Source organism: Mustela lutreola, chromosome 5 (genome assembly GCF_030435805.1).
Source record: "Mustela lutreola isolate mMusLut2 chromosome 5, mMusLut2.pri, whole genome shotgun sequence".
Taxonomy (NCBI): domain Eukaryota; kingdom Metazoa; phylum Chordata; class Mammalia; order Carnivora; family Mustelidae; genus Mustela; species Mustela lutreola.
Window position 1 is genome coordinate 135,127,794 of NC_081294.1, and position 13,238 is coordinate 135,141,031.

The 13,238-nt window shown below is 39.9% G+C and overlaps 1 protein-coding gene across 3 annotated transcripts in view; it reads right to left on the bottom strand.

The window, feature by feature from the left end:
• The window catches only part of EPB41L4A (erythrocyte membrane protein band 4.1 like 4A), a 255,958-nt gene that overhangs the window by 101,496 nt on the left and 141,224 nt on the right, over window positions 1-13,238 (bottom strand). For all 3 annotated transcript variants that reach the window (XM_059175658.1, XM_059175656.1, XM_059175657.1), the window contains exons 5-7: window positions 5,551-5,648; window positions 4,349-4,469; window positions 1,315-1,402 (exon numbers count right to left, since the gene is read on the bottom strand). In XM_059175658.1, coding sequence (XP_059031641.1) covers window positions 1,315-1,402; window positions 4,349-4,469; window positions 5,551-5,648 — 307 coding nt within the window. The remainder of the gene's footprint in view (window positions 1-1,314; window positions 1,403-4,348; window positions 4,470-5,550; window positions 5,649-13,238) is intronic.

The following is a 13,238-nucleotide window of genomic DNA, read 5'->3' on the forward strand; positions in this document are numbered from 1 at the left end:
GCAAAAGACAGACTGAGAAATGAATGTATAAATGAGTTATTTGCATTATGGTAAGTTTTATCAGAGCTCCTTAAAAATTACATTCTATAATTTTTTCTTATTTTTTTATTTTTTATTTTTTTAAAAGATTTCATTTGTTTATTTGACAAACAGAGATCACAAGTAGGCAGAGAGAGAGAGAGGAGGAAGCAGGCTCCCTGCTGAGCAGAGAGCCCGATGTGGGGCTCCATCCCAGGACCCTGGGATCATGACCTGAGCCGAAGGCAGAGGCTTTAACCCACTGAGCCACCCAGGCGCCCTACATTCTATAATTTAATTGACATTGTCTATACATCATCTCGAGCAACTCTTTTTGGGTAAAGAATAAGGCACCTGGCTTGTTCTCTCAGATCGTCAAATTTGACTATTGCTAATTAAACTCTTAAAAAATGAAAGGCAGGGGCGCCTGGGTGGCTCAGTGGGTTAAAGCCTCTGCCTTAAGCTCAGGTCACGATCCCCAGAGTCCTGGGATCGAGCCCTGCATCGGGCTCTTTGCTCAGCAGGGAGCCTGCCTCCCCTTCTTTCTGTGCCTGGCTCTCTGCCTAATTGTGATTTCTGTCTGTCAAATAAATAAATAAAATCTTTAATAAAATAAAATAAAATAAAATGAAAGGCAGTGACACTTCAACCTCACTGGCAAAGAATTATCAATTGAGAGAAGTGACATCAAGGTTAAGACATGGATCCAGAACACTCAACACAGACTCAGTTTAACTGTTCACTGATTATATTCGGCAGTTTTTATCCGCGGATAAAGAAAATCTGCGAAAATCTTTCTATTACTGCAGTGGCAATAACCATACTAGGAAGCACCCCTACTGTTTAAGAACCTGTACATCCCACACACAACCACCGACAGCCACACCTGTACCAGTGCCCAAAGCCTACTTTTCTGGAATGTGATTTCATGAATGTTTTTCAGCCATAAAATCTATTTTTGGAAGATCCTCCTGTTCTCTGTCTAATACAATCAATTACAGACCAATTTTAAATGGTTTTGACGTTTAGCTAAGCCCTATGGAGCTTTTATCCAGATTGTGTTTTCAAGCCCAGTTAATTGTTTTCTACACATGGAAACATAATCACAGACTTTTAAGCAAAACTCATTACGGTTGAATCCATGCAAGAGATTCTTTGTGTTCGAAAAACACAGATGAAAAAGTATCATCTGCTTGCTAAACAACAGGACTGCAGCTTTCCTCTGGGAGTTTTAGTGACTTTTTAGGAAAAATGTCATCAGCTTAAAATATCTTGTGTTAATTAAATGTTACTCACATAGACAGGATGGAGGTCAACGCCATACATCTCCAGGGATTTGGCAGTCCTCAAGTAATTCAGCTCTGCTTCAGAAGGAGCCTGACCCCTACACAGCATAAAAACAAAAAGCCTTACTTTACTAATAGGTACTGCACTTGTAGGGAATGTAAGCCGTCTTCACTCTATTCACTGGAAATATAAATAATTCTTCATGCTAATGCAAACTTAAGTCTTTGTATTTCAAGAAGTCCCTTGCCTTCATGGTGACCAAACGTTACACTCTGAGGTGATACTTGTATTAAGTTAATTTCATTTACCAAACCTGTTTTTGCTCAGTATGGCCAATCCCAGTGTCCCAGCATATATTAAAAATTCCATTTCAGAAACCCCCCAAAGAGACTGAGAATAGAAGCACTTGAATTAAGAAGTACATCCTTTACAAAGAATAAAATGTCTGAACACACCAGCAGTTCTCCATCAGGAGAAGAAGGAGTAAGAGTTGTAGTGGGTAGGGAGAAGAGAACGGGCTCCCCTACACCTTGCTGGGGTCTCAAGAGGACATATGTAGTTTAAAAATATGTTAGTATTTATCAATAATAAAAATACTTAACCATTTTCTTACTACAAAGTATAGAAATCATCCCAAAGTCTTCATTGGTGATAATGTACATAAACGGTATTCATGCCTAACAAGTGTGAGCATCTCCCAGGGTTCTCCACAGATAAGTGGAACTGTGCATGTATACATGTTGTGCGTATGTGTGTAACAGAGAAAGACAGAGGTTTTTTTATTTGTTAACAAAAGAAGCTATGAATTTTTTTTTTAATTACTTAATCCTGCTTTGCTGCATCCCATGTTTCTGCCATGGTACCCTGGAAAACCCAGCCATACACCATAATTTTGAAATCTATGAAGAATGTTCATTACAAATTAGACACAAGAAAGCTACCAAATCTTGATCAAGCTTTATTCTCTGTAACATAATAGTCACACTGTCAACACCATTACATTAAGTACACAAGGCTCCTTGATAATTTCAGAAATACAACTGTACTCTCAAACTCCCAGAATTAGTATTCTCAGAATGTGCCAAACACATTGCCCTTCATAATGTTATAACCGGCACTCTCTTAGCATCCACTTCAGGAAAACCTTAAAATTGAAGAGCTCTATAATCAGCCTGGAGAGCATTCGGGTGCACGCTTACACAAGACAGAAAGCCTGGTTTCTCTGACTGCAATTCAGCAATTGACTTCTGCTGCTACTCACTGAAACAGATCCTTTAGGCAAACATTTTTTGTTGATCAGATTAATTCTACATTTTTTTCCTTAATTATAATAGATCTGAAACTAAGCAAATTCAAGAGGGAATGTTACATAAGAGGCAATAAAGCAAAGTTAATCATTATAGAGGATTTAACCAAAATAACTGTAATTAAATTATAACTTCAATGCTGTAGGCCATTAATTGAAAATCCTACTAGGGGAGTGTATATATTCTCAGAAGTGCATGTGGTGTTAATATAACACCCATCCAAGGCTCCACACTGGTATCATTGTGATTTCCACATTCACTGCTATAGACTGAATAGGACTTTGCTTATAACTGTGAAGAATTTGCATATTTAAAACAGACCAAATCCCCGAATACATTAAGGTCTCTGTGGTTATAAAATATATTTATAGCTGGAAGAATAAATTTCACAAGGTGCTGGTGACTGAAAAAATAGAAAACTGCAAAATACAATATATACAGAATGATTTCATTTATGTAAAATAATACATACAAGAATCTATACAAAATAAATTTTCTCTATGGGAACTTATGCATAGAAAGGGGTCTGAAAGGCCATTCATCAAAAATATGTCGACTTTAGGGACGCCTGGGTGGCTCAGTTGGTTAAGCGGCTGCCTTCGGCTCAGGTCATGATCCCAGCATCCTGGGATCGAGTCCCACATCGGGCTCCTTGCTCGGCAGGGAGCCTGCTTCTCCCTCTGCCTCTGCCTGCCTCTCTGTCTGCCTGTGCTTGCTCGCTTTCTCTCCCTCTATCACTGGCAAATAAATAAATAATCTTTAAAAAAAAAAAAAAAAAAAAATATGTCGACTTTAGGCACTGGGATTTATTCTCTCCTTTCCATTTTTTAAATTGTTTGGGTTTTTTACGAGCATTTTAGTGTTATAAGCAGAAAAAAAAAACTTAAAAGAAAAATACTAGAATGTTCACGGCACAGGTGAAGATTTTATCATTCTAGGAACTTTTCTGAAGGCTGCCAACAGCATAAGATGACAGCTGATGAAGGATGCAACATAAGACATGATTTTTTTTCTAGCTTTGAGATGTAACTGACATACAACATTGTGTAATTTTCAGGTATACAATGTGTTTATTCAATACACTTCTGTACTGTAAGATGACTACCACCACAGGGTTAGCTAACACCTTCACTCTGTCACATAATTACCATTTCTTTCCTGTGGTGAGATCATTTAAGGTCGACTTTCTTAACGACTCTCCAGTATATTGATGGTCCTTGAGGGCATTACCCTAAGTGCAATAAGAGAGAGAGGGGGGCACCTGGGTGGCTCAGTGGGTTAAAGCCTCTGCCTTCGGCTCAGGTCATGATCCCAGGATCCTGGGATCAAGCCCTGCACTGGGCTCTCTGCTCAACAGGGAGCCTGCTTCCTCCTCTCTCTCTGCCTGCCTCTCTGCCTACTTGTGATCTCTGTCTGTTAAATAAATTAATTAATTAAAAAAAAAGAAGACAGAGAGAGAGAAACACTAGGGGGAGGGGGAATCTAAAACACTGAGGGGGAATCTAAAAAAGCCAACCTCATAGAAAAAGAGATGTAGAAAGGTGGTTACCAGGGACTGGGGGTGGAGGAAATAGGGAGATGTTGGTCTAAGAGTATAAACTTTAATACGATGAAGTTTGGGGAATCTCATGGATAGCATATTGATTATAGCCAATAAAAAGGGACCCTTATGGCTAATAATACATTCTATGTTTATTAAAAAAATTAAAAAAATTTTTTTAAAAAGGGACACTTACATTAAAGTTTTATGAATCCTTTCTATGGCTTCTTCGAGTTCCTCCTTCTGATCAGGAACAAACCGGTACTCTGACACATAGCCTGCAGTATGCGTATATGGGTCGTAATCTCCAAGCTCAGCTACAAAAGAAATTACATTTTTTTCCATTTTAGAAAAATAATCCTAAAAATATTTCCAAATATTCCTATCATGCCAAAAACATTTTCTTCAAATGTCTTGTTAATAAATTCATACATAACTAATTTTAGTAAAAAACAACTCTGATTAGCATATATAAAGTGTATTATAAAATATAAGTTCTATATTTCTATAAGTTCTATAATCTTTCTGAAAGATTACAATTATTATTTTCATTTCTATTATCTTTACCAGACTATATGAGATAACAATGTTGTTAACAGAATTTAGAGTACATATATTAGAAATGCTAGAGGCAAAAACAACCAGGATGCCCCAAATGGAAATTTAACACAATGCTGTACATTGGTTTACACAAAAAAAAAGGCAAAATGAAACCAGAAAGCTCATTATATTACATTTAATGAGATTTTCCTCCCTATGTTAATCCACCTTCCAAGCCCAACCCAATTCATCTATGTGACATTTTTCCTAGGACATTTTTTCTAGACTATTCCTGATCTCCAAGTGCTACAAAGGCAAGGAATACACTGTCTCATTGTCCCCATACCTAGCTTGATTCTTAGAAAGGGCTCAGTATTTCCACTTAGAAATTGAAAACATCCTCAGCCTCCAAAATGACAATGCAACCTGGAGTTGCCCCACGTGGCTGCCATATTGATGCCAAAAGATGAGGCACAACCAGGGCGACACCCTGAGCTGGTGTTGTCATCTGACCACAGGGAGTCTTCACAGCAGTTGCCCGAGAACAATATGATCTCTGAGACAATCACAGTTTGGGGGATCAACAAACTAGGTGGGATGTAGAATGGAAGGGATTTTCAGATTCCGCTTCATCAAGAATCAATGCCATTCCTGTGACTAAAACTCTGAAGTGACCTATTACAAAGGATACATAACTGGCTTTATTTTTACCTCTTCTGAAAGGACACGGATTAAAACCTGAATTCTGACTAAAATTTTGTTTAGGAAAATGCCATTTTCTAAGAAGAATTTTAGTACATAAACTTGCTTAAAAAGAAAAATTCATATTTTTTCTCGGTTGGCTGCAATGGAACCTACATTGGATGGCATAAGCTCCCAGCTGAGCAGCAATGTTGACAGGGCAAGGCAGCCGGCCCTGAAGGACGTCTTGCTTCACCTGCAAGAAAAACTGATACCTACAAGAGAAATGGAAAAAAGAGATTCATGGTATCTTATACCACCTAGACTCTGATAATCACGGCAACAACCAATGTAATGAAAATAAAGCCACTTCTGTTCTGTGGTGAGGAGACTGTTGAGTGAACAGGACCTCTTTAAACACACTCTACATAAGCAATACAGGATCGTGGCCAAAAAGCGCAGGCTCTTAAGGTAGACTGGCTGGCCTGCATCCCAGCTCTGGTACTCACCTGGGAAGCTGCTGACCCTCTCCAACAGCACATATCCTCACCTGCAGAACTCTCCTCATAAGGTTAATGTGGAGGTTACACAGAAGCTATTCTCAAGATGCTCATTATTGCACTGCCACACCTACTATGACCCAGCCTTACTGAGAGAAACAAATTGTAAGGACCTAACGCTCTATAATGTGTTACCTACAGGGTCTAAACTCATGGATTACAGGACAAAAAGTTATTATAGTGCAATTCCATCAATTCTTATGCCCATTATCCATGGCTTTGCTCATTCTATTTGCCTAAAAAAAAACCCTGTTACAAAAGCACCAACCACTGCTCTAAACACTGTAAATATAATAACTCATTCCAAGGGTCTTACATACAATAACTTACTTAAGACTTTAAGTCAGTACTATTACCATCTCTGTTTTGCAGAATGAAGACTCTAACAGACACAACGAGATGAAGTAACATGTCCAAGACATCACAACTAGTTAAGTAGCAGAGCCAGAACTGGAACACAGGCAGTCTGACCCTAGAACCTTTTAATCAGGATGCTACGCAACTTTGGCTAGCTTCCACTCCCCCAACTCCATTCAGTCTTTCAGCCTGTGCCAGGGGGTTATAAACCAACACAATGAACCATCAACACTGTTCTTGGCTGCCATCACCCACCTACACACATACACACACAAACACACGCACACACGCACGCACCAGGCTGTCACTGTGGTTTCTGTTTCTTTGGATGCCAACTCTTGTTGTCATTGGGAAGGACAGAAGAAGGACAACGGAAATGAATTATAAAAATCAGCTGTGATAAGCTTTTCTTCTCCGAATGCTTACAACCAAGGCCCATAGTAAGGGAATCCAAATGTTAGATGCTACTTATTATTACTATTTCTAGAAGACTGATACCAAGTTTAATTATATCCACAAGCTTAAGAGAGAATCTGCATAACACCCTGTGTTTCCTCACTGCCTGTTTCAGTAAATAGCACCACAGCCTCCAGATAGCCAAGTGAAAGAAACCTAACCATCAGGGGTAACCCCTGGCACCACATCCAGTCACAGAGTCTGCTGTCTTCTGGAATAGGCACACTGCTCTCCATCTCCTAGCCTAGGTCACTATCCCCCAAATTTCTAAAACCTTCAGTGCTCTGCCCTCTTTCATATTATCTCCCTTCCCACCAACCTTCCTGAGAACTAAACAAAATTCTTAAGAGAAAAACAGGATCACATCACTCCCTTAACAAACAGACAAAACCTTAACAAACTTCACTTGCAGGATAAAGTTCAGATCCTTAAGAGATCTTGTGATGTGCACAGCTCAGTCACGGAGTGGCAGGCTTCCCTAGCTTCCTCTGCAAATGGGGTCCATGGCCTAGCATCCCTGTCCCGCCACCAGCCACTCGCACAGAGGCCCCTGAGGGGTCGCCATCCAGGTTTCCTCCAGCCCACAAGCTACAGCACAACAGAAGGGCAGCCTTCCCCTTCTGCGGCTCACTTGCTCATACCCACCTGCAACTATCACCAGTGCCACTGAGGTTCCTCTTCCAGTAACAGCCCCTGTGGAAGTGCAGGGCATTCTGGGCAATCCATCCCTCACCACCCTGCTCTGCCCCCCTGCCGGCCAGGGTCACTGGTGGACAAGCTGCTTTCAAGGGAAGTCCATTCTCCCATTCATGGCTACGCTTCTGGAGTTCCCGAGATACTCGGAATATCCGCCAAGCCTCCAGCAGCAGCATCACCTGGGACTTGGCTCTGGAAGCCATGAGGAAGCCACCGGGTGACCAGCCTGGCAAAGCCACCAGCAGCCCCCAGGCTTCAGGAGATGCTAGGCAGATCAGAGCCCCTCCCTTCCTTCCCCACAGACGAGGCAGGCTGCAGCAAGCAGAAAGAGCTGGGTTCTTTTATGGCAAAACACCAAAAAGTAAGTTGAGAGAACCCCACTCTCTACTCTCCAAATCACATTCAAGCCTTCCTGACACCCTATAACCCTGTGCACCAAGGGTAAAACAAACTACAAACAGCAGGGGGTGGACGGGGGGCGGGGAGGGGGAGAGAAAAAGGAAAAGGCTTATAAGACTTTTGCTTCTTGAGCCAAATCTCTTGTCATTAACCAATGACCACCCCCACTCCCTAACTTGCATTCACTTTTCTAGTAACCTGCTTAACTACTCACCATGCCCTGAATGCTCATCTTGGATATCAAATCCACTTTGTTATAATCATCTGTCCTCCTCTTGAAGAGGAGAAAAGCAGAGTAAAGCAAAGCATTATTAGCAGAATTGTAAATGCAAAAGCTTATAAACTGAACAGACATTTTGCTAGAATTACTAATGCTTGCTGGAAACTTCCATTTAGCTACATTCTCTTTCTCTATTGTTAACCTGGAATTTCTTTTCCTGAAGTGTATTTTTTTTTTTTTTAAGGAAATGGGTCACAGATGCATATTTGTCTTGCTCTATTAAGACTTTTATAACATCTGACTGAACAGTCAAATCGCTTGCCAAACACAGAAACAGAGGGACATAATCCCACAAGAGTTTGCTTCAAAGGCAAAGGAAAAAAAAAAAAAATCAGAGGGAGATGAAAAAACAAAGATAGAGCTGAAACAGAGAAAGACAAACAGATACAAAGAAACAGGGACCCTATCCCATCAGGGACTATAATCTCAATATATAGGTCTGGCACATAGTAACTGCTCAATAAATAGTTGTTGTCTTGGATGGATATACAAATGAGCAGGGAGAGAGATGGCTAAAATGGAAAAAACTTAACATTCTTTGCCGTCTTTGAGAAATTCACAAAGAGAAAGAAAAAAGGAATCTGTTCAAAGTTCCCTGGATAGCATATCTTTTAAAGATACCACAGATCTTTAAGTCATCACATTAAAAAAAAAAACCACTAAAATCAAGATAAGTACAGTATTTTTAATTAAGAATTTGATTAATTTTATCACAGCAAGCATCATATTAGTTTTTTTTATATGACAAATTTATGATATAATAAAATCATATTTTCATATGCTAAACAAATACTTTATCATTATGTCAGGGACTATTTTTAACTAACAGGATGTAACTTATTTTGTCTATTTTATGCAACTTAGGGTACAATCTAGCATTTTATTTAAATTACAGATTTAGAGTTGTTGAGCTTTCCCTCTGTCACTCTGATTAAGGCCATGATTGGATGCTTGAGTTCTTGTTTACCTCTGGTTTTAATTAGGAGGAACCTACATCCCAGTTTGCCTAGGACAGTTCTTATTTATTACTATTATACATACCTAACAATTAACAACTCTCCTTGTCATTCTCCAAAGCGTCAGAGTTTGGACGATCAATTACAGTGTGACCCTGGTTATATTGTAACCCTACTGCATAAAAAAAAAAATGCTCACTAAAGATGATCCACTTAATAAGGAAGCTTTCCAGACTCATCTGGTACAAAACCGAGGCATCATAAAGTATTATTTATCTTTTCTTTTTTTTAAGAGAGAGAGCACAAGCATATGAGTGGTGGGGGGGACAGAGGCAGAGAAAGGATCTTAAGTAGAGTCCACACCCAGCATGGAGCCCCATGTGGGACTGGAATTCACAACGATGAGATCATGACCTGAACTGAAATTGAGAATCAGATCCTTGGGTGCCTAGATGGCTCAGTTGGTTCAGCGACTGCCTTTGGCTCAGGTCATGGTCCCAGAGCCCCTGGATCAAGTCCCACATTGGGCTCCCAGCTCCGTGGGGAGTGTGCTAATCCCAAATAAATAAAGAAAATCTTAAAAAAAAAAATTTTTTTTTTTTTAAAAGAGAGAGTCAGATACTTAACCGAGTAACCCAGGCACCCCTAGGCACCTCTGTATATAAATTAATATTCTGGTGTATACGCACTGTCTCCCAAGCTAGGATCATGAGCCCTGGGGTAAAAGAGCTGAATCTTGGGGCGCCTGGGTGGCTCAGTGGCTTAAAGCCTCTGCCTTCAGCTCAGGTCATGATCTCAGGGTCCTGGGATGGAGCCCCACATCGGGCTCTCTGCTCAGCAGGGAGCCTGCTTCCCCCTCTCTCTCTGCCTGCCTCTCTGCCTACTTGTGATCTCTGTCTGTCAAATAAATAAATAAAATCTTAAAAAAAAAAAAAAAAAGCTGGATCTTCCACCCTATCCACACTTACCACAACACTACAACCAGTACAATACAAGTTAAGGGCTTGACATATTGGCTTCACAGTTTTCTGTTTAGCTGATGTTCACTGAAAAGGGCTGAGTTGACACCAAGCATGTACAGGCTGTTGAACGCCATTAACAATTTAACAAGTATCAGAGGCAAGAAGAATGGCAAGGGAGGTTAGCTTAAGGACGGGGCAGAGAGACCCCATTCTTTCTGGAACCCAAAAAGAAGGTTCGCTGAGACTCAGAGGCCAAAGACATGCTTCCACCAATACAACTAAAATGTACCTGCCAGTGACTGAGACCCTGGTGAGGAAACTGAGCACGGTGGGGACAAGCAGAAGTCTGACATCAGTGCTGGCTGAATTTGACAGTGAAGCAGCTGAGGGGAGAGTAGCTGCCTTCACGGAAGGCAGGATTGTTTTCTGCCTCCTACACAGAGGGAGCCTTGCACATGACAGGAGCCCAGCCTTTTAAACAAGGCTTAAATGTCAGGGACAGAGGGAAATGGTGTATATGGCTTAAGGAGAAAAACAGTAGAGGAAGCACACACGAATTTTCAAGAAAACGTGACAAAACCAAGAAAGACACTCTCACCTCAACAACTTAAAACGAATGATTAAAATAGAGGAACAAATAGCAGTAATATCACCTTCCATTTGGATAGTCCTCTAAAGTTCACAAATTTCTCTTGCATCTACACTGGAACGTGACCCTTGTCCCAACTCTACTGTACTGAGAACCATATGCTCTTCACTGACAGGAGACAGGAACTCTGGACGTAAACTTGGAACAGCAGGTCAATCAGCTGGTAAAGAAGCTAAAACAAGCTAATCTTCGCAAAATGAAAAACAGGGATTGCCTTATTAAAATAATAAGATTTTAAAAATAATTGATAAGCTTAAGGTCAGACCCCCACCCCCCCCCACCAAAAAAAAAAAAAAAAAAAAACTATAAAACATTACAAAACAAAATAAAAAGCAAATACCCATTTTTAAGGTATCTTTTAGAAACTAAAAAGAATCCATTATGAACATGTCATTTGGAATATTCTTTTTTTAAAAAGTGCTCTTAGACCCTTAGAAATTCAGAAAGATTTCAATGACATCACAGATAGGACAGTGTCCACAGAATGGGCAGTCCCTCTATCCTTCCTTTCTGGAAGACTGAAATCCTCTTTGGTCACCTTAGTACTGCGACCACAGGAAGGCAATGCTTCATGTGGTTATTAAATGAAGGCAGGCGAGTGAATTCTGTCCTTAAGAACAAATTCAAGAAATGTAGGCAAAAGGACAGTCGTAGGAGGACAGTCATAATTAAATGAACAACTACACCCAGAAAGTTGTGATTTGTGGATTGACTTTAAACTGGAAGACCCATCACAGGTCTTTTCCTCCCTTATTTTTGAATCAGTAATTTGAAAATATGAAATACTTATCATTATTTTTCAGAGAGAGAGAGAGAGCATAAACAGGGGAAGGAGCAGAAGGAGAGGGAGACAAACACACTTCTGCTGAGTGGGGAGTCCAGAAACAGGGCTCAATCTCAGGACCCTGAGATCATGACCTGAGCCAAAATCAAAAGTGGAATGCTTAACTGACTGAGCCACCCAGGCACCCCTCCAAAGCCTGTCTTCTTAAAAGTATGTGTGCTATGCTTATCAACAGTGCAGAGAATACAGAGCTATAAGTGAAGCAGAAGAGAGGGCTGGAAGGAGAAGAGACATTAGATTTATTCTACCAGAAAGAACATCTGGTGCCAGTGAGAAAAGCTATAGGGATTTCTCACTGAATTTCCTACCACTTTGCTAGGCAATAAGGTTTCCTATCTTAAAAATGTTTACAAGGAAGCTAGCGGTAACATTAGGAATGTTATGTAAAAGGTACAGGTCACATGAATTCTAAATGAGGAGTCTTCCTCACAGTCTCCCAATTTTGTTCATTTCAGACAACTTTTTAGAGTACTTAGCAACTACTCTAAGTTGATATGATTCTATTCACTTCCATTTTCTCAGGGTCTGGAACCTTATTTTCCTGTGTATCACATTCACCTTTAGTATTTTTTCCTGAATAGACACTTTTCTGGAATGCTGCATCTAGTATGATTGAGAAGATTCAATGCTAGCTTTATTTGTAGTTTTAAAAAAAGAAACAAACTAGAAAGCCATCCCCAAGGGCATGGTTAAGTAAGTTAAGGAGTACCACACAGGAGTAAAACAGATTGGTTAGACAGTGAAAGAGGTCTGCACAATAGGTAAGAAATGGTATGATTATCAAAAAACCCCCCAAAGCCTACATATATGGAAGAACAGTCATAAGCCTGTTTACTATAGCATTATTTTTCATATTAAAACTTATGAACCACCCAAGAACCAATACAGAGCAGGCTAGGACAATTTTCCAAAGAACTGAAGCCAGATAAATGTTCAACTTGCAAATGCTGGCCTAAGTATATTTTTCCTTTAAAAGCATATGCTTGGAGGTTTGGGGTTTGGGTTTTAGTATCTGCTTTTGTCAAAATAATCTCATGTAACTGGCTCCCTTTCTGAGGTTCATTATGCCTACCCATTTAAATTAACATATGCAAGCAAATTAATGACTTTACCTTCAGAATACACCAAAAGTAACTATTCAGTGATATCATATCAAACGGACATTTAACTTACCTATACTCAACTATATGTTTTGGACCACAAAAATAATTGATTACAGATCATGGCCACCAGATGGAAGTCAACAATGTAATCTGGTTCTTAACTACATGATTTGGTCTAATATTTGAGAAAAAGCAGGTTATAACAAATATGCTCTCGGGTTGTACATCACACACATATCTGTGCATTCTGTTAAGTGTTAAGGTTAAGGAGTGTTAAGGAGCTGGTAGTAGGTTCTGATGGGAAATTTCTGCTCATTAATATTTTGTGAACAGATTTAAAATAATGCATCATAAAACACTCATTTCCCAAGAGTAAGAGTAAGAGTAAACTGTGTGTCATTTGGAACCTAACCCTCATTTAAGATGTAACTCTGCTGAACTGCCCGAGCAAAGAGAGGACAAAATATTATCAAGCACTCCTGACCCAAAACCAACAGGCGACACAAGGTTGACATTAGTAGCACACCCTTCAGTCCTTACAAAATCTGATGGGACAGGTGTATCTCCGAATTTACAGCTAAGGAATGTAAGACACGCAGGCTA